A 22,927-nucleotide genomic window follows, 5' to 3' on the forward strand; every position below is an offset into this window, starting at 1 on the left:
ATATGATGCTCACTAGTTCTATTGATCACCTTGTACCATGCCAAGCAACCCTTATGATGATTGGTTGTAAGTCAACCTTATAGACCAGCTATCCTAGTAGCGTGGACAAAGCAGTCTTAGGCTAAACTCTGTAAAGGCATGTGAAGCAAGCTGTTTTACCATACACAATCCCCTTGAATACCAAATGAAAGGACACCACACAGATATATATTGAAAATATATATATATATTTATTTACTACCAATATCCTCTATACTCTTTATGAGCACAGAAGCAAATGCGTTAAAACAAAACACAGTTTAAATACACAAAAGTTGCACACTATGGATGAGCCCTAGGGGCCACTTAAACCATATACTAAAATAGTGGTATGAGAACCACCATTTGGAAAGGAAATAGGCCTAGGACCTGGGGAATCGCTGGAGCTGTTCGGGACTAACAGTGAAGAAGTCGGGAAAGGCCTGCGGGACTCGGGTGCAGTGCTTAAAGTGCACGCATGCAACAATGCAAAGTCAATGGTGCGTAAAAGTTACAAAGTTACTGCAAAAGGAGTCTTCCGACTGGACTAGGACTACCAAACTTTAGAGTTAGGCACTAGAGGGGTGTACCAGTGTAAGAACACCGGCGTTAGTAAGTTACCTCACCCACAGGAAGCGGGTGCACAGGTGCCAAAGTGTGTCGGGTTTCGTCACGCAGTCTGATGGTGCCTGAGGATGAAGATGCTGCAGGCGTCCAGGCGAGAAGTGTCCGGTGTGATCCAAGGGTGGATCGAAGATGTGAAGACCTGAAAGCAGAGGGGACAATGTTCAGAAGTCACTAGCCAGTGACTGGCGAGGAACCAGGATGGAACCAGGCGATGTCGGGTGCAAACAGGCGATGAGGTGCAGCTTGTCTCCGCAGCCACGTGGACACGAAGAGGTCTAGGACATCGGGGAGTCGATCACGAGCTGTCCTACGAAGGCTCTAGCTGATGGCGGTGTCGGCAACTTGATTGGAGCAAACAGGCCTTGGCTAATGCAAGCCACGCAGGAAGTGAAGAAAGCTTAGTTCTCGGACCAGCAAGGTCAGAGGTGCTGCTCCTTTTTACAGGAGCGAGGGCCAGTCTGGAGCAACCAGACCAGCAGTTTAGATTGTAGATTTCGTCGCCAAGATGGCCACTAGCCGCGTGGCAAGTGACCGGGATTACGCGTCAAGTGGCAAAGTGCAAAAGGGCCCCACGCAGATCGTGGAGATGCTGGGGGGCTGATCTTCGGTGCAGATGCTGCTCGGTGGTGGGGCTGATGATCAAACACCAAAGCACAGCATTGAGGGAGCCTCGGGTGCTGCGCAGTCAGCTTCTCGTTTTTTTTTCAAGATGGCCGGTCCCACGTCTCTTGATGCCTCCACAGGTCTCTTCTTTTCAGGGACTGTGGATCGGGCTGTGAGATGTCTGGGAATCCAGGTCTTGTCAGGCTCTGGGCTCGGGCTCCGGCGGGAGGCGGCGGCAAAGCAGGTGGTTACACCCCCTTTCCTTTGTCCAGCTTCGCGCCAAGACTGGGGCTGGAGAGCCCCAGCACCGGTTTGAACTGGCATATGCACAGGGACACCTTGTGTATCCCAGGCATGTCTCATTCTATTCAGCCCTGTCCTACCCAATACACAAAATCCTGTCTGGGGTGGTGCTAGCACCTCCCAAGGCAGGAAACCCTTTGTCCAAGCCTCCCTCACTGGAAGGACTCCCAGCAGCAGGAGGTCAGACTTGTGTCTGTGGTGGCAGCATCCATTTTGTGATGCTGAGGCTCTAGTTTAACTTTAACCGGGGTTCAGGTTATGTACATGTCGTGTCCCTCTAGAAGGGTGGAATGCTACCCCCGTCGCCAGAACTGGCGAGGGGGTAGGATTCCGATTCGTATGACACCTTACTCGACATGTTTTGATAAAGCCAAACCAAAGTTAGCAAATAACCGCGAGGATTATAATGCACTTAAGAGTATATGGTATGGCAGTATCATGGAACAGCTACAGGAAGTGGTTCCGAAAGCTGCAGACAGGCTCAGCTCATGCTAGAGCACCATCTCACATATTTCCAAGCACTCTGCCTCCAGGATTGATGAGGCCTTCCATAGGAGTGGCTGATAGGAACATATGTGTCCATTTTAGGTTAGGTATAGGCATACTACACCTAAGTAAGGGGTGATTACACCGTCTTACCCCAGCTGAGTGATCAGCCAGTTGTGTCAAATATGGAGGCCAGGCCAGGGGTGGCACAATACGTGCTGCAGCCCCTGGTAGGCCTTGGAAACACCTATGCCCTGGGTACCCTGGGTACACTGTTACAGGGGCCTATAAGGTGAACCAGTTCCAATTCGTAATGCACCTAGAGTGCATTGGCATTAATTTAGAGAGAGAACAGCAGGCTGTGGGTCCGATTAGCAGGCCCACAGCCACATTAAGTCATAAACCAGTGAAGCAAAAAGCAAAAATTTGGGGTGACCATAGGATAGCAGACCCTACTCTCCTACATCAGGACTCTACAATAGCATCCATGAGCATAGGGCAGGGATAGCCAGAAGGTCCTGAGCACATTGGAATGAGGACTTAGGGCGGGAATGTTCTGATGAACAATGGCGATACTGTTGTGTGCAAACAGCGCAAATCTCGTCCAGCTGCAGGTTGCGAATTATACATTATAAATATATGCATAGATTATATTATACTCCGGTGAGGAAATTGCGGTTCAAATTGGTAGACAAAGATAGGTGTCTGCGGTGTAGACAGCCAGGATCCGGATTCCTACATTTAGCGTGGGAGTGTCCGACCATACATGCATACTGGGAGCTAGTACTAATGGCATTAGGCAAGATGATTGATAGTGTCTTGGAAAGGGACCCGCTGCTCACATTACTGGGGTATACGGCACAGATACCTACACTGTATAGAAAGTTCATAGCTATATCACTACAACTAACCAAACAGAGGGTGGCATGCAGATGGGAAGTGGCCATGCCCCGAAATTTAAGGAGTGGATGGCAGATTTAATATATTGTCAGGAGCAAAATACTACGTATGCTGAACTGCTGCCAATGGCTTCTAGGCCCAGAGATAGCTGGGGGCCTTTAGAGGAGAATCTTATGCTGCAGGACGCTGTAGAAACTGGTAACGAAGGATGTTATGACGTGCACTCTAATGGTCATGTGCAGGAAGGCTGCAGGCCTTGAACTCTGGACACATATGGCCCCTATGATACTTTGTGCCAAATGCTGCAACCCTTGCTAGGATTACTTCAAGGTCTCGATTGTGCATTTTCTGCAAGGACAGTGGGTGAAGGGGGTGTAAGACGGTGGGTGCGATATCACTGTGACACTGTTATACATGATTTATTGTGATATTGTATGGAAAATTTGCAAACATAAAGTAAAAAAAAAAGGTATTTAAAGAAATTCCTAATGCTAGCCTATGAGAGGAGTAAGCCTGACAGTAGTGAAAACCAAAATGGGCTGTTTGTCACTACCAGGACATGCAAATCCTCAAGGTACATGTCCTACCTTTACCTTACACAACATCTTCACCATAAGGCTACCTAGGGCCAACCTTAGGGTTGGTCTACATGCAATAGAAGGGGGAGTTTAAGTCTTGGCAAGGAGGTTTAACTGATATACAGAAGGGAGCTGGAGAGGGAATACACACCAAGGGCTCCCTCCATTCAGACAATCATTCTAAGCAAAACCCTTTGGTATGACAACTAGGACTAATAAATATTATGTAAATGATGTGCTCCCCCCATTCTGCATTTATTTTGGTACGAGCTGGCTCTAGTTTTAAGCTAGAAGAAAACCCTGTGCGTGTGTTGTGTTTTTTTTAAAAAACGGGACTTGGTCCTGTATAAAGGGATAGACAAAATAAAGGAACAAAACCCATGGGAAAAAGCCCAGTGGAGAAAAAACATATAGGAGTGCCTCACATGAGCAACCACCAAGGAGCGAATGGCAGATTTTCACCAACTTGCTCACTTTATTATCATTGGCAACTCTCCTACTCACTGGAAGGGGCCAACAGCTAAACAAGTTCAGATGAATGTTGTGTGTATGTTTAATCTATCTAATTGTATTTTTTTTCTTTTATTCCTCATTCCCCTCAGACCACAGTGAGCATACTAGCCACCCGTACCGTTACACGTTATTGGAGAAGCATAGGCTGGTGTAGAGAAGAGCGATCGGGAAAAGAAAAACACCTCCATCTACCGGTACATCAGTGGACTAGAACAACACTGACCCAAAGGAAAGGGGTATGGTCACAGTCCCATGTTGTCCATGTTACCCTGGCAACTGTTAATGTTGGCAATGGAGAAAGCGAGTATGCCCAACGCTGTCAGGAGGGATCCAAAGAGGCATAATCATTGGAACCATGATTTTAAATAAAGTATCATCCAGTCTCACCCGACTCAGTCTTCGACCATTTCAATAGAAGATCCCATACTGCTTTCTTCCTCCTACTCTGGGTACGGGTCAGGTCTAACTTGGTTACTGAGAGCACTGAGGACAACCACTCAGCATGCATAGAAGGTACACATTCTACCCATTTTTTTACATATCTCCCTCCTGGCCAACAGTACATCATAGAAGAGGAAAGACCTAGCCGAGCTTGTAACCTCACTAGCTATTCCAAAACTTATCAAGGTCTAATTTATTTGGATTTGCAGGCCAAGAATATCTGAGGTGGTTTTACCTACTTTCCCCCAGATTTCCGCAATGGCTGGGCACTCCACAAAAATTTGTAAGTCGGAGGCTCACACCAAACCACATTTCTTACAGCTGACTGGGGGACCATCCATCATCTTTGACAGCCTAATGGTGTTAAATAGGCCCTATGAACCATAAAGAGATGATTCCTTCACAGCCATTCTGGTTTTACAGTGGCAAACAGAGTACAGAAGGATATTTGCCACAAGCTTTCCCAAGGTTTATTTGGTAGGCTGTAGCCCCACAGTTCCTAGGCCAATTTAAAATCCTCATCAATTGCGTCCTCGATGCTCCAGTACCAAGTGGAGACCTCCTTTTTCCCTGTGGGTCTAATCACCAGCTGTTCCTCTAAGGTATTATCTATGCCAATGAGTATTTTAAAATGTTGGGCCCAACTCTGTAGCTGGATGTATTTAAATTTAGATAGACCCCCTTCCGTCATGTTTTGAAATGATTGCCAGGATAAGAGGATGCCCTCTTGAGCCATATCCCCCACAACTTTAACCCAGCCGCTCGGAGTGGTAGTGCTAGTCTGTAGTTCAGGCACTCTGGTGCATAATGAGAGTCCCACAGGGGGGCCAGATTCAAGAAATAATTGAGAACCATCAGCCATTCCATCACAGCCCATGTTCTTGCCATTCCCTGTAGGACCTTTAGCTTGATCTTTTTGAAGAATTTAGGTTCTCCAAATTTAAACAAGAAGCCCTCCTGAGACAAACTAGAACCCTTTATATAGCAGAGAACATTCCACCGACCCCCGCACTTTCCAGAATCTTTAGAAGCATCCTAAAATGGGATAATTGAAAGGCCCAGGCATAATATTGTAGGTCTGGCAACGAAAGTCCTCCCTTCTCCCTCCTGCGTCTCAGCTTCTCCCAGGCAAACCTGGTCCCCCTGTAAGCCCAAATGCAAAGGACAGAATTTGACCCTCTGGACAGAAATCACCTTAACAACTAATCCCCTTCTGCCGCCACATGGCAACAGTTTGATCTCAAAAAATTAAAAGAAGTACACCTGCGGCTTCAAAGGGGGTGTAAGCATTTATATTAAACAAACCAAGGTGCCGCTTGACCCGCCTCCAAACCATATAAGCAGCCTTATGAATTTTGAAATTAGTTTTTTTAAAGTAACTGGGTTCCGAAAATTTTACCAAACAACTATAGGCCTCTTCACCCAGCCCGAATTCATATATTGAAGGGCTATGGCATAGTGAATGGGTTGCCTTCTCTCCAACAACCAACAGGGAAATAAATTGCAAAACTGGCGCCCAATAATAAAACAAAAAATGCGGGATACCCAAACCCCCACAGGTTCTTGGGAGCACCATCTTTTTGTATGTCTCCTATGCCTTTTGTAGCCCCATAACAATCTAGCGCTGATGTTCTCCAGTCTTTTAAAACACCCTGCTGGGAATGGTTCTGAACAGGTAAATAAACTTGGGCAGCACAAGCATCTTTAACACATTTGACCTCCCATACAGCGACAAATGAAGATGGTTTACTTGCTCGAGGGTAGAGTTCACTTTATCTAGAACTGGGTTCATATTAATTTCAGGGATCTCATTAATGGGTGAGCAGAGCTTAATTCCCAAGTATGTTGCTTCCGGAATGGTAAGAATACCGTCCAGAGGATTGCCCCCAACACAAAGAATCTGTGTTTTAGTTAAGCTTAGCTTGTAGCCTGAGAAGAGCCCAAACTGTGAAGCGAGACCTTCAGTTGTTGACAATGCAGAGGGTAGGTCAGTAGTAACAATGACAATATCGTCCACATATGCTGGAGCTCTATACTCATTGTCACATACTTTAACTAGTTTGATATCAGCGAACTGATTTATTTTAGATAAGAAAAAAATCAATATATAAAGCAAATAATAAAGGTGAACTCGGACAGCCTTGCCTCATTCCGCGACTGATTATGAAGGGCTCTGACTCTCTACCGGCCAAACATATACACGCAGTAGGTAGCTGATATAGGGATTTCATTGCTTGAAGCATGCTAGGTCTGAAACCCTTCAGACGTAGAGCCTCCCACAAGTATAGCCAAGACACCCTGTTGAATGCCTTCTCGGCATCCAACAGGGTGATTCCAATGGGGGTCTTTGTAGCTTCTGCCCAGTCCATCAAAGCTATCACACGCCGCACGTGGTCAGTCGTGTCCCGGCTGGGTATGAGCCCGTGTTGTAGTGGTGATACCAGAGTTGCGATAATCCTTGAAAGACGGGTAGCTAAGATTTTAGAATAGATGTTGCTGTCGGCATTAATTAATGATATTGGTCTGTACGAAGATGGTAGAAGGGGGGGTTTATCTTTTTCTAGAAAAACCGTTAATATTGATTTCCGCCAGGATCATGGGGCTAATCCTCTTTGTGCGCTCAGACACACCATCAGCATTTGCTCTTTTAGGATCGATGAGAAAGTTCTAAAAAACTCCAGCGGGATCCCATCTGGTCCCACCACCTTACCGACAGCAAGGGATAAGATTGCCTCCTCAACTTCCTCATAAGTAGTATCGGCCTCTAGCTCTTCTTTTTGATCTAGGGTTAATTTAGGGAACTCCCGATCTCCCAAAAACCCTGCAATTTTCCCTTCTATTTCCATATTATCCTCATTTAAGTAAAGCAGACTATAAAATGTTTTAAAGGTCTCCAATACTTTCGCGGGTTCTGTATGGATTTGCCCACGCGCATCCTGAATTGAGTCAACCCTCCTAGATACCTCTTTCTGCCTTAAACTCTTAGCGAGTAGCCTGCCCGAGACCTCCCCCACCTCATACAGGTCAGAACGATGTACTGCAATCTGAGCCGCTAGTTTAGTAGCAAAGATTTGGTACACTCAATTTTTTGAACAGCCAAATCTGTCGTCATTTGATCATATTCCTGACTGGCATTGACTGCCGCCATAAACGTAGTTTCTAAAACTCTCAGTTTGTTCAGCTCGTCGTCCTGTTCTACTCTCAATCTGCGCTGTTTATTAATAGAATTGCTTAGGGTCTCTCCCCGCACTCCGGCCTTGAATGCGTCCCAGACCATACCGACTGAGGCAGATCCAGCGTTAAATAAAAAAAAATTCAGGTATCCATTTAGCCATTTGTTCGTGATAGGCAGAATCAACTAATAGCTGATGCTCAAAAGTCCACGGCTTTTTAGAGGGTCTGTACAGCATTTCTGTTTCTAATTCCAAGATTATCGGATTGTGATCTGATAATATTTTGGGCTGCATGTCAATCCTGGCATTCGTCATTAGTTCTATAGAAGGGAAAATAATAATTAAGTTGAAAAAGTTTCCGATGAGGGGTAGAATAAAATGTGTAACCAAATAAACAGTCTAAAGCGAATGAGGAATTTGTTTTGTATTTTATCCCTATGCTCCTCACTCAGTGCTCCTCTCCTGCAAACCCCTCCCAGGAGAACTCCCCCCCCCCATTTTCCTGGACAGATGAAAGTCCAGACTGCTGTGCCCCAGGATGAATCACTGTGTCCCTTTATATAGAGAAAAAAGAGAACAAAAAAAAAAAGAAACAAGAATTTAAGGAACCAAGCTGAAGGACGTCCCTCAGCAGCCACTGAGTGGTTATAGTTATATAGGCAACATTGTAGATGTATGGTTGATCGAATAGTTATGTTTTAAAAGAATAGAACCAAGGTGGTACTTAGTATTCTGCACGCAGGGACCTCCCACTATATACAACTACCCCAAGAGCAAGAGTAAACTAGCTAACTATGCATCTCCTTCCTTAAAACGTTCAAGTAACTCCTCCACCTCCTGTAGCGATCTAACAATATGCATTTTATTCTTATGCATTATTTTCAGGGTTGCAGGGAATTTGAGTTGTGCCACTGCACCAATTTTTTAAAAATCATCCAGCTTCCTACCCAGCTCCCACTGTCTAGCAAGTGTGGCTCGGGCAAGGTCAGAGCGTACTTCAAAAGAGAAATCCCGGGCCTTCAATGATTTTGCCTTCAGGGCCATATTGAAGCTTTTTTCCTTCAGGGAATAGGTATGAAAATTCAAGAGGATTTTTCTGAGCTTTGTTCTATTAGGATTTCTTTGAAAGGATCTCTATGCGCCCTCTGTATATCCTTCTTCAGATCTTCATCTAGTCCTCTAACTGCAGTGTCTCTTTTAATAATGCGACAATGTAGGATTTGAGGTCTTCACCCTCCCTTCCCTCGAAATGTTCAATATACGGAGATTGCTTCTTCAGGACTTATTTTCTAGAGTCTCCAGTTTATCCCGAAGAACCTCATCCTCCCTATTAAGAGCTAGGATTTCCTCTTTTGCTACAGCAAGATTGTCTTTTAATTCTCCCACAGTGTTTTCCAAAGTGTCAGTTCTTGAGCTGAGGAGATCAATCTTCTTTTCCAGAGACTCACAAAAGTTTCTAATATCGCCTTGATTAGCTTCAGACACTGCAAACCCTTTCTTAATCTCTTGTGAGAGAGTGGAGAAGACAGCTTCGAGAGATGCTATCGAGGACCCCGTTGTGGCTCCATAAGCCTCCGTGGGGCAACTCTCACCCCTGGTCTGAGCCTGAGCTGTTAAGACCCTCTGACCACCATTTGTGTACCCATTCAGTGGGAGCAAAGCTTTACCAGTCCCTACTTCCGCATGGCCTTGTGTGGTAATAGTGGGTGGCAGTGACAGGGAGCTCCCTTAAGCCTCCATTCCCTCTGAACCAAACCTGTAAGAGACAGAACAGCAGACCTAAGTGCTTTTCCCTGTTTGACCACACCCAACACTGTGGGTTGGACTTTGAAGTAAGACCTTAGCGATGGGGTGATCCTGATCTTATGATCTAAAGGGTTGATTCTTGATTTCCCAGTTCTTACACTCCTGCTTTTCACCTCACACTGCTGGAAATCAGAGCTGTCCATACCAGTGCCTACACCCTGACAGCCTGCCTGCAGGGGAGAAGGAGAACTCTTCCTACCACCCCCAACAGCAGACTTCTCTTTCCTGGAAGCTTGCTTCATCCCTCTTGTGGCGGACCCCATGCCTTTAGCTCCCTTCGCTCCCTTTACTGGGAGACTGGTGTCTAATTTCACCTGATCTGGTGAACTCGCCTGTATCCAGGTAGAGTAGGAAATCTTTGAGCAAGCACCAGCGTTGAGTGCCTGTGTCTCAATCTCTTCGGCAATGCTGACCTTCTCTGCAACCGAAGCAGCGCGGTATGTGCTTTTGCTGCCTGCGCCGAACCAGAAGAGACCTTGAGCCGCTGCTCTGCGGCCCCTCCTGAGCTCCAGGGCGGCCGCCTCCCACCGGGTGGAAATGGAGGAGGCGGCCGGCAAGCGAGTCACAGCAGGCCCTGGGGTGCCAAAACACATCCCCAGCACTGGAAGGTGAAGACAACGAAAAAGGAGGAAAGATCAGTAACCCTAACGAGCGACAGGCAAAGAGGTAAGGCGGGATTCAGCTTCACCTTCTAATTCATGGTGCAGGAAACAAGTGCCTCCAGGGAGTAAGCAGCCGCCATGTTTTCCTCCCGGCCGTCAATCTATCTGATTGTATTGAGTGTACAACATATCTCAACAGCCCCCCGATGTCCCCTGGGAGGGAGGCGAGACATTCTTCCTCACAAGAAAAGAGCTAAAAATTACTTGTGAAAGGCAACAAGCAAGTGTCTTTAATTCTTTATTTATTTAGACCATTTTAAAAAGAACAGCCAACATATTTAATGTCCAATTTCTTCAGGGCAAGAGGATCCCCCCTGTGATCTTCTCTGTGGCCTACTGGTAGGCATTCACCTGGTAGCCATATGATCTGGGACACGTATGGGTGAATATGTGGTCCTCTTGTCCGGCAGAAATTGCCAGCAAGCAAAAATTGGCAATGAAACCTCATCAACCATAGGTAGACACACTCACCCCAGCCCCCATCTACATTTTCTTCCATCTCTACAATGTCATTGAACTCAGGATTTGAATGCAAGCAGTGAATGGCACATTCTGAGGCCTGTGATTGGTTTAACCCATCTCAGCTAGATGATGCAGGAATACGCTACTATAAGCCCTTCAGAGGTCAGACACAGGCAGGGTATTAGCACAGTTTTTAAAGAACTCAAGTCTGTGAAACCTGAATCAGAATATGAATGAACAGAGAAAGAGGGCATGAAAAGGGTAAGCAGACAAGTGAAAGTTGTGGGTGCCCCCTACCCCATCCTTTCCCTATCTCCCCATCGACCTCACATTGGTACATCTAAAAACCCCTTGCTGAACTGTGAACTGTACTATTCATTGTTTCCCTTACCCTCACCCTACCTACTTGTTAACCTCATTTAGTCATTTGCTCCGCTACTCACTTTAGCCTGCTTCTACTACAACCACTCCTTTATATTTTGGAACCACAGATCCTCCACTCTCTCTCAACTCACTGCGCACCTCTTTTTTTATTGCAGCTCTCTAGGACCCCCTTCGCTTGTCTGATCTCATTTGTGTTGTGCACCCTCTTCTCTATAGCACTTTGTGGCTTGAAGCTAGGCTTACTCTACCACTCTCGATTCAGAAAAGGGGGTGGTGATGAACAGAGTGTCTGAATTAAGCAGACCACTCTTACCCAGTCCAAAGATCAGGGCTTGATCCATCACCGTTATTTAGCTCACTGCCCCATCCCAGCTCAGAACCTGGCTATATGCAAATTAGTCTGTCCCTGGCCCAGTGCATCATGGGAACAGGGCAGACCAAACTACCAAGCCAATTCTTCACCAGAAAGGAGACAAGCTACCGGGGACCGGTTTCTGGCATTTCAGCCTCGTCGGCCCGGCTTGCTTGAATCCTGATGGAGCAGTGAGCAAGGGACTCATGTCTGAGTATACCCTGCCACACCTATAGTGGCCAAAAACGATTCAGAAAAGGGGGTGGTGATGAACAGAGTCCCTTGCTCATTGCACCATCAGGATTCAAGCAAGCTGGGCCGACGACGGCTGAAATGCCAGAAACCGGTCCCCGGAAGCTTGTTTCCTTCCCAGTGTAAGAATTGGCTTGGTAGTTTGGTTTGCCCTGTTCCCATCATGCACTGGGACAGGAACAGACTAATTTGCATATAGCCAGGTTCTGAACTGGAATGGTGCAGTGAGCTAAAAAACGGTGTTGGATCTAGCCCTGATCTCTTGACTGGGTGAGAGTATTCTGCTTAATTCAGAAACTCTGTCCATCACCACACCTTGTTAAATATTTTGTCCACCCTAAGCGTGGAAGGGTATACTCAGATGTGAGTCCCTTGCTCATTGCACCATCAGGATTCAAGCAAGCCGGGCCGACGACGGCTGAAATGCCAGAAACCGGTCCTCGGAAGCTTGTTTCCTTCCCAGTGTAAGAATTGGCTTGGTAGTTTGGTTTGCCCTGTTCCCATCATGCACTGGGACAGGAACAGACTAATTTGTATATAGCCAGGTTCTGAACTGGGATGGTGCAGTGAGCTAAAAAACGGTGTTGGATCTAGCCCTGATCGCTTGACTGGGTGAGAGTATTCTGCTTAATTCAGAAACTCTGTCCATCACCACCCCTTGTTGTTAAATACTCTACCACTCTGGCATACAAATAAAGAGACACAAGTTAACTGGATGCCCTCACCCACCTGCACACCTCCATTTGACATGAAACTCCTGATTTCAGCTTCCTGAGCCAGAAACAGGCAGGTGGTGTTTCCCCAGGCTGAAGACTTTCGAGTTAGGAGCAGCTCAGCTTTCCATTCATCATTTCTGAAGCACTCTGAGAAGACACCTAAAATCAACATAAAGAGCATTAAAAACCGGGAAAGAGGCCAGGTCAGTCTAAATAATGATTACCAATGCTAACACTAAGAAATATCATGCATAAGGAGACAAATATTAAAACAATATGTGAAAAATGCAACAACAAACCTAACAACAACTTTGATCGTTTGTATGACAGCACCACACATGCAATCACACGCATGCATTTACAAAGCAAAGCTTACCACACACATGCCTACAACACATGCCTTTACAGTGAAAATTTAAGTATTCATCAGGTAGGTATGATGTTTTTCTATATATATTTGTTTTTATACAAATATGTATGAATGTATGCATGTATAGATATTTACATATATGGTGTCATTTAAGGAAACCTCAGGAACTTTTCAAAACTAGTTTGGCACTCACTTCAGCTGCTGTTTTGAAAGTTTCGGGGTGATCCGTCAAGCGGGTGCTGACTAAAAGAAGGGGATCCAAAATGTGTTTTCCCCATATTATTTCCATGAGAACTTTAAACAAGGCTACAGCCCGGACTGCTGAATGGAACTACAACAAATTTGGCAATAAGGTAGCTGTTGGTCAAGAAAATTACTTATTTGTGAATTTGTACAAATCCATTCAGTAGTTTTGAAGGTATTTAAAGGTTTTTTAGATATACAAATAGGTATGCAAAGAGTTTGCGACCCCTCCCAGTCTCCCTGCGTAGATCTGATTGGCTGCCCACTCTTCAAACCTTGAAGTGTTTGCAACTATCTTGTGACTTAGCTTGAACTGAGTCACTGAAAAAACATTAAAACATAGAAAAGGGTACAGGGTAGAAACACCCTGACCTCCGGAGGGACCCTGCAGGGACAATGTAAGCATTTATGTGGGGGTTGCTCTGGGCAACCCATGCCCTGGGGACCGCTACCTCAATAGGGTAAATGTTGTATGACTGTGAGGGGCCTGCGAGACCCCCCCACGGCCCTGGGAACAGCCACCTCCCCAGAGCTAAATGTAATAATAATTCAGAGGGGCTTCGGCCACACCTGCAGCCCTAGGGTGGTAACGCTTAGGAAGGGAACCATGTGGGCCCCTGCAGCCCCAGGGACCACCACCTCCTTAGGCATATGTCCTACAATGGACAGGGACAGAGTTTTATTTTGACAGGTATAAATATTAACACAAAATTGAGAGGTAATCTCAAGGGGGCACAGCCTGTGACCCATACAGAACAAGACAAAACAGCAATTTAAGGCAAAAAAGGGCGAAGTGGTCTGTTTCCTAGTATTCAGTAGACAGACTTATTTCAATCAAGGTACCATTGTGCAATACATTCTAAATATTTAAGAGACATATGGTACAAAGGTGTCGACGTTTCGGTGCCGAAACTTAGATGTGTGGCATCATCTTCAGGACAATAATATAAAGCATGCCTGTCTTGAATTCATACAATTGCCTTTCATTCATACATAACATTAAACATAAAATTATTTACAGGAAGAATTTTTAGGGGAGAAAAATTGGGAAAAGAGGAAAAGAAATAATAAAGTTTAATATCAATTTGCTAGGCATGGCATTCAGAGACTTGGAATTGACATTTAACAATTACAGAGTCGTACATTTGATTTGGTTACAAAGCATGAAGCGCTATTTTGTCATAGAATAACGCTACAGTCGTGACTCATAGGTATAAGGTCTACATAGAGCGTACTGAAATAGTTCATAAGACGTGCCTAATACTTCGTGCAAGGTAAGTGAAAGTAAAATCATTATACTTCAGAGGGCAGTCGGGCGATAGCAACATGCTTGGAACAGTGCGGCATATATAATCAATTCTGCAAGGAGCGCGGTGATGGAAAAGAGTACGGCGCATTTAAGTGAGACAAAGCTCGACAGTGGGGCTGACGTAGTGAAGACAGCCAATTCCCGAACTGTGACATAGTGAATTTTCATTTTCCACCGGAGACCGTTATTACATTGTACTACGACGCAAATCAGGAAGCTATTTGAAGCGTGTTGTATTAAAACAGGTTGGAGCGGTACTGATAGTTATTACAGAGTCATAAGGCATACAAGTGGCCTAGAAAGAGACAGTGATCTAGGTGAGACAGGGGACCGCTAAAACATGACGGTGGGATTGGCCTGGCGAAGACAGCCAATCCCGAAGTGTGATATAGTCAGGGCGCATTTAAAGCAAGGACAGTTATTACAGTATACAACAGCGTAATCTGGAGGCTTTATATGAGGCGTGTTGTATAAAACATGGTTGGCACAGTGCAGGTAGCTGATACAAAGTAATGAGGCGCATACAGGTGGCTGTTACAGCCTGTAAAGAAAAAGTGATTTGGGAAAGTTGTGCTTTCTACGATGTATAGGGAGTGTACGGCGCAGTGGAACGGGTGATTTAAAATGGGTGTGATGCGCAACATAGGGAATGGAATTACCATGGGGTTGGGGAATCCGTCCCAATTAGCAAATTGAGTCGAGAGTTGGCGGGTTAGATCCTCGGTGTGTGACAGTGCCCTGGAAGAGAATTTCCACAATTAAAGGAAAAGCGCGCTTTAAAAGATCAACATGCCGGAGTCAGGTTATGGAAATATATGCTTACTCAAATTAAATGGGTATGTCGGTCTCACGCAATAGGGGAGGGGGCCGTCGCGGATAGCGATATTCGGCAGTATCTGAAAAACAGGAGGCGGAACAAGGATAAGTAACTTTGGTCCCGGGGCGGTGGATTTGATGTGATGGGAGGGAAGGTAATCACTTACTGAGTAGATAGTAGTGGTCTACGCCGGTCGGCGGGGTCTCGCGGGAATCGCTGTGAGTGCGTGGAGTTTGGGAGGCTATATGCAGGTGATAATTGGTCTGTATGTCACGTGGTTGCTATGGACTTAGTAAGCATTGTGGTGAAAAGCGGTGGCCATCTTTGAAGGTGGCGCGCTGTGGTGAAATACATAACAAGAGTCAGCGAGATGTAATTCGCAACCAATTACAATGGCTCTATGGAATGTAGGCTTGCGGTTACCATAAAGGAGACCGTAGGGGAATTTTGGTGCACGGTAATGGCAGCCACTAAAACAAGGAGAACGATAGTGGGGAATTGCCATGCGATGAAAACCATGCAGAGAGCGACGGCCATCTTGGAAGGGAGCACACTTATGAGGAATTGTCATACAAAGCAATGATGATCTGTTTGAAATACTGAGTTCCATTTGGAAATTAATTAGTAAATTAAATGCAGTGAACCTATAGGTATTAAGCCTAGTGCTGCAAGGTTAGTATAAGGTGAAAATAGGGGATGTTGGGTGGGCTCAGGGTAATGATGGCCATCATGGGAGGAAGGGTGGGTTTTTGGAGATAGAGTGTCACCGTTAGACAAGAAGAGAGTAGAGACACAGTGAGGCATCACAGTGAAGCATCAAAAATATCAGAGGCATAGGATTACAATTCCTGGATGCAAAAATGGGGGAACAATAGTTAATCATCTGGCGGGTACAACATTGATAAACCAGAGAATAAGTAGCCAGCATCTTGGGAAGGAATTACATATGTACAATTAAGCGTGAAGGAAAATATTGAATAAGGTTGCAGGAGTGAGTGGTTGTGTCACAGTCTGATTTTCTCAGAGATGGTTTATCAGAGAAGTGAACTCCAATCTTCAAGACGATTGAGGCATTGCGGATACTGTTAGTGCGCAGTATCCAGTTAAGTTCCTCCTTGTTCAGTAATTGGGCCATGTATGCTCCTCTTGGTGGTGGTTTGATGGCAGTGATAATGGTTCAGGTAAAGTCATTTTCATTGTGTTCCATGGCCTGGAAATGTTCGACTAAAGGTACATTCGGGGTACTGCATCGAATCCTGCTGCGATGTTGACCAATTCGTAGCTTGATTTTTTGTGTTGTTTGCCCCACATAGATTTTCATACAGGGACAAAAGATGGCATACACCACATTTGATGAGTTACAGTTGGTGAAATATCTTCTCTCATACTTAAGTGACTCATAGTTAAATGTCTTTACTTCAATTGTGGATTAACACGCTACACATTCGCCGCATTTCTTGTGGCCTGTAAGGGTGGGTAGGCCCCATGGATCGTTTATCGTAACTCTGGGAGCAGGTTGAAGAAGAGCCACACTTACTAGGTGGTCTTTAATGTTTTTGCTCTTTTGAATGTGAACATAGGGCGTTCTATACCAAGTACACCAGCATTAAGTACTGGCCAGTGTTTTAGTATGCATTTCCGTATGGCATTAGATGCTGGGGAGAAGGTTGTAACGCAGATAAGTCTATCCTGGTGTTTCTTGGGCCTTGGTTCCAGGAGGACATCCCGGGGAAAAGTACCAGGCTCTTTTGAGAGAACGGCGCACAAGTTTGCGAGGATAGCCTCGGTTTCGGAGTTTATTGCTGAGTGTCTTGGCCTCAGCAAAGTAGTCTTCCTTGAAGTAACAATTTTGTCGAATGCAAAGAAATTGTGAATAGGGAAGTGAGTCTCTCAGGGCACGAGGGTGGTGGCTACTGTAGGTGAGCAGGGTATTGCACTTTGTAGGTTTTCGGTGAAGACTGGTAGTAAGGCGACCGTTTTGATGTTTTATTTCAAGGTCAAGGAAAGGAATAGACGCTTTGCTTACAGATAGTGTGTATTAAAGGTCTCCACTATTGTTATTGAGCCAATGAAGCATTTGTGTGACAGATTCAGCTGAGTCTGTGCAAATCATAAAAATATCATCAATGTATGGTTTCCAAAGGGCTATGCCACTTTGGAAAGGAAGTCAGAATGTTACACATCTCAAGGTTGACAATGTATAGTATTGCTAGGTTGGGAGCAAAAATAGCTCCCATGGATGTACCACGTACCTGGCCGTAAAACTGATTCTCGAATAAGAAAAAGTTTTTCTTCAGGCAGATTTCTAGGAGTTGTAGGATGAATAGTGCGGGTACATTGTGTGGGCATGGGCGTCTATTTAGAACTCCGTCAATAACACGTAGTGACTCGATCTGTGGAATGTTCGTGTAAAGTGATTCCACATCCAGCTTGCACATTGTGCTGGATGTAGGATCAAAGGGATGTTCTTCAATCAAGTTAATCATGGACATGCTGTCCCTTATAAAGCACTGCGTTTGTGGAACAAACCCTTTGATACAAAAAATCGATATATTGTCCGAGGGGCTCCAATATGGATCCACACACCGAGACAATAGGGCAACCGGGAGGTGTTTCTGGGTTTTTATGAATTTTGCGCAGTGAGTAGATCACCGGTATTCTGGGTGACTTGTTGTTCAGAAATTTGTGTTCTTTTTTTCGATAAGTAGCCAGATTCAAGGGTGTCATTTGTAACTTGTAAAATCAATGTTTGTATTTCTTTTGTGGGGTTACAAGGTAATGTACAATAATGGTCGCTGTCACTCAGTTGTCTGAGGATCTAATTTTTGTAATTATCTAACCCTTGGATCCAAATTCCGCCGCCTTTGTCGACGGGTTTAATGACCAGGGATAATTTATTTTTAAGTGATGTCAACGCATTTTTTTCAGTCATAGAAATATTGTAGGGTGTCCAAATAATTGGGACGAATGGTGGGAACAAATGAGAGCCCTTTGTTAAGCAAGGACAATTCACCAGTTGACAGTTGATGTTGGGTTAAGTTGAAGATGGGTAGCGAGGTATTGATTTGAGGTATGTTATCATCAATCCTACACGGGTCATCATTGAGATTATTGTCAATTACCAACGGTAATGTTGGCGGCATGTGAATCGTTCACCTGGGGGGTTGGGCCATTTTTGTGGCTGTTTCCCTCTCCCACCTGTTAGGGGTTCTGGCCGACCTCTGCCTACAAAACTCCTGTTAGAGGGGCCTGGACTTTCACCTTGATCTGAATGTTCAGATGAGTCAGCTGAGCTGTACGAAAAACCATCAAGGTTTTACGTCAGTTAAATCTACCCAACGGTCTTTGGTTCTGGGACCCACTATATGATCGATTAGTGTAGTAGTCTTTGTTAAGATAGGGGTATGTCCTTTCTTGGGTGAAGCCTTTTATGTCTTTTTTGACTTTGATCGTTTTTTTGTTTTGTTCAAACCTGTGAAATTCTTCTATAGTTTTTTATACTTGTTCAATTAGTTTTTTGGCCTCAGAGTTGGTATTTTTATGTTTGATTTGTTTCTCAAGTTCTTGTATTTCTACAATTACTTTTTGTAGTACCTCAGTTGCTATATCGATCCCCAGCACCATCCAGTGCTGGGAACAGGTAGTGCTAATGTAGCTAAATCCAGTTAGATATTTGGGATTGTCAGTAAAGACTCCTGGGACGTTGTGAACTTGCAACCCAACCGATATGGTTTTTGCTTTGATATATTCAGTCAGGAGCTTAATCATCAACAGTAATCTAACTTCTTTCTTTTTGTTTTTTTCAAGTTCCTCACCTAGTGAGGTACTGGGTTCGTTTGGTGCATAAGCTGAGTCTGATAGTAAAGATGGACCTTCTAGGATTTTTTTAATGTAGTCAATAGAGTAAAGAGGTGGGTGCTCTGACATGCCTAGCAAGTAAGTGGTGTGAGGGAAAGAAGGAGAAGGCAGTGTAGGAAAGGAGAGGGGCAGGAAGAACCCACTTGAGAAAGTGGTGAGGATTCACGATCCCTTGCAATCTAGTGATTGCGCTAGATACTATTGAAAGAGGCAACTCTCCACTCAATTTGCTAATTGGGACGGATTCCCCAACCCCATGGTAATTCCATTCCCTACGTTGCGCATCACCCCCATTTTAAATCAACTGTTCCACTGCGCCATACACTCCCTACACATCGTAGAAAGCACAACTTTCCCAAATCACTTTTTCTTTCCGGGCTGTAACAGCCACCTGTATCTGCCGCATTACTTCCTATCAGCTACCTGCACCGCGCCAACCACGTTTTATACAACACGCCTCTTATAGCCTCCAGATTACGCCGTTGTATAGTGTAATAACTGTCCTTGCTTTAAATGCACCCTGACAATATCACACTTCGGGATTTTGCTGTCTTCGCCACGCCAATCCCACTGTCATGTTTTAGCAGTTCCCTGTCTCACCTAGATCACTGTCTCTTTCAAGGCCACCTGTATGTGCCGTATTACTCTGTAATAACTACCAGTACCGCGCCAACCTGTTTTAATACAACACGCTTGAAATAGCTTCCTGATTTGTGCCGTAGTACACTGTAATAATGGTCTCTGGTCGAAAATGCGAATTCACTATGTCGAACTTCGGGAATTGGCTGTCTTCACCGTGTCAGCCCCATGGTCAAGTTTTATCTCACTTAAATGTGCCGTACTCTTTTCCATCACCGCGCTCCTTGCAGAATTGATTATATATGCAGCACTGGTCCGAGCATGTTGCTATCGCCCGACTGGCCTCTGAAGTATAATGATTTTACTTTCACTTACCTTGCCCGAAGTATTGGGCACTTCTTATGAAATATTTCACTACGCTCTATGTAGACCGTATACCTATGAGTCACGACTGTAGCGTTATTCAATAACAAAATAGTGCTTCATGCTTTTTAACTAAATTAAATGTATGACTCTGTAATTGTTAAATGTCAATTCGAAGTCTCTGAATGCCATGCCTAGCACATTGATTTTAAACAATATTATTTATTTTCCTCTTTTCCCAATTTTTCTCTCCTTAAAATTCTTCCTGTAAATAATTTCATGTTTAATGTTATGTGTGAATGAAAGGCAATTGTATGAATTCAAGACAGGCATGTTTTATATTACTGTCCTGAAGATGATGCCACACATCTAAGTTTCGGCATCGAAACGTCGAAACCTATGTACCATATGTCTCTTAAAAATGTAGAATGTATTGCACAATGGTACCTTGATTGAATTAAGTCTGTCTACTGAATACTAGGAAACAGACCGCTTCGCCCATTCTTGCCTTAAATTGCTGTTTTGTCTTGTTCTGTTTGGGTCACAGGCTGTGTCCCCTTGAGATTACCTCTCTATTTTGTGTTAGATATTTATACCTGTCAAAATAAAACTCTGTCTAGCTGGCCAAAGAGCATAGTGGCTATTTAGCGTATGTTGATTCAAGTGCTCAACTTCCATGTTCTAGGGTCCTCTGTCTTTAGTAACAATCAAACGCCCAAGGTCCCTAGTGTATTTCCTTTGGGTTCCCTTGTCTCTTTCAATAGTATGTAGCGTAATCACTAGATTGCAAGGGATCGTGAATCCTCACCACTTTCTCAAGTGGGTTCTTCCTGCCCCTCTCCTTTCCTACACTGCCTTCTCCTTCTTCCCTCACTCCAATAGGGTTGCTAGGCATGTCAGACCACCCACCTCTTTACTCTATTGACTACATTAAATAAATCCCAGAAGGTCCATCTTTACTATCATACTCAGCTGATGCACTAAACAAACCCAATACCTCACTAGGTGAGGGACTTGCAAAAAACCAAAAAGAAAGAAGTTAGATTACTGTTGATGATTAAGCTCCTGACTGAATATCTGAAAGAATAAACCATCCCGGTCGGTTGCAGGTTCGCAACTTCCCAGGAGTCTTTACTGACAATCCCAAATATCTAACTGGATTTAGCTACATTAGCACTACCTGTTCCCGGCACTGGATGGTGCTGGGGATCAATATAGCAACTGAGGAACTACAAAAAGTAATTGTACAAATACAAGAACTTGAGAAACAAATCAAAGATAAAAAATACCAACTCTGAGGCCAGAAAACTCATTGAACAAGTACAAAAAACTATAGAAGAATTTCACAGGTTTGAACAAAACAAAAAAACAATCAAAGTCAAAAAAGACATAAAAGGCTTCACCCAAGAAAGGACATACCCCTATCTTAACAAATACTACTACACTAATCAATCATATAGTGGGCCCCAGAACCAAAGACCCTGGGGTAGATTCAACCAACGTCAAAACCTTGTAGGTTTTTCGGACAGCTCAGCTGACTCATCTGAACATTCAGATCAAGGTAAAAGTCCAGGCCCCTCTAACAGGAATTTTTTAGGCAGAGGTCAGCCGGAACCCCTAAGAGGTGGGAGAGGGAAACAGCCGCAAAGATGGCCCAACCCCCCAGGCGAACGCTACACAAGCCGCCAACATTATCGTTGGTAATTGACAATAATCTCAATGATGACCCGAGTGGCATTGATGATAACATACCTCAAACCATACCTTGCTACCCATCTTCAACTTAACCCAACATCAACTGTCAACTGGTGAATTGTCCTTGCTTAACAAAGGGCTCTCATTTGTTCCCACCATCCGTCCCAATTTTTTGGACGCCCAAACTGAACTGCTGAAATTCTTCAGGAAAATCCGGCTACATAGCTATTTCCTATTGAACCCCTCACCAGCTAAAATTTCAAATACTCAGTTTAAACCACCATCTAAATTCTCACCCACAGCTGGAATGATCCCACCCGAAATGCCCACGTTTGAGAAACTTGTTCTTAATGATCTAGCATCTCTGGAAAAACAGAAATCCTTTGTACCCTACAATACTTCTATGACTGAAAAAAATGCCTTGGCATCACTTAAAAACAACTCATCCCATGTCATTAAACTCACCGACAAAGGCTGCGGAATTGTGATCCAAGGGTTAGATAATTACAAAAATTAGATCCTCAGACACCTGAGTAACAGCGACCATTATTGTACATTATCTTGTAACCCCACAAAAGAAATACAAAAAAAAATACAAAAATAACCAATGATGCCCTTGAATCTGGCTACTTATCGAGAAAATAATAAAAATTTCTGAACACCAAGTCACCCAGAATACCAGTGATCTACTGCCTGCCCAAAATACATAAAAACACAGAAACACCTCCCAGTCGTCCTATTGTTCCACAAACGCAGTGCTTTATAACGGACAGTATGTTCATGATTAACTTGATTGAAGAACATCCCTTTGATCCTACATCCAGCACAATGTGCACGCTGGATGTGGAATCACTTTACACGTACAATCAACAGATCGAGTCACTACGTGTTATTGAGGGAGTTCTAAATAGACGCCAACGCCCACACAATGTCCCCACACTATTCATCCTACAACTCCTAGAAATCTGCTTGACGAATAACTTTTTCGTATTTGAGAATCAGTTTTACTGCCAGGTACGTGAAACATCCATGGGAGCTATTTTTGCTCCCAACCTAGCAATCCTATACATAGACAACCTCGAGATGTGTAACATTCTGACTTCATCCAATCCTTTCTACGGTTGCATAGCCCTGTGGAAACGATACATTGATGATATTTTTATGATTTGGACAGACTCAGCTGAATCCCTCACACAAATGCTTCATTGGCTCAATACCAATAGTGGAGGCCTTAAATACACACTATCTGTAAGCAAAGAGTCTATTCCTTTCCTTGACCTTGAAATAAAACATCAAAACGGTCGCCTTACTACCAGTCTTCACAATAAAACCTACAGAGCGCAATACCCTGCTTAGCTACAGTAGCCACCACCCTCGGGCCCTGAGAGACTCACTTCCCTATTCACAATTTCTTCGC

At 44.4% G+C, this 22,927-nt stretch overlaps 1 protein-coding gene across 4 annotated transcripts in view; it reads right to left on the reverse strand.

The window, feature by feature from the left end:
- LOC144773622 (transient receptor potential cation channel subfamily M member 2-like) overlaps positions 1 to 22,927 on the reverse strand; it is a 1,628,848-nt gene that overhangs the window by 1,019,056 nt on the left and 586,865 nt on the right. For all 4 annotated transcript variants that reach the window (XM_078658771.1, XM_078658770.1, XM_078658769.1 and 1 more), the window contains one exon: positions 12,290 to 12,435. In XM_078658771.1, the coding sequence (XP_078514897.1) occupies positions 12,290 to 12,435 (146 nt within the window). The remainder of the gene's footprint in view (positions 1 to 12,289; positions 12,436 to 22,927) is intronic.

Source organism: Lissotriton helveticus, chromosome 8 (assembly GCF_964261635.1).
Source record: "Lissotriton helveticus chromosome 8, aLisHel1.1, whole genome shotgun sequence".
Taxonomy (NCBI): Eukaryota; Metazoa; Chordata; class Amphibia; order Caudata; family Salamandridae; genus Lissotriton; species Lissotriton helveticus.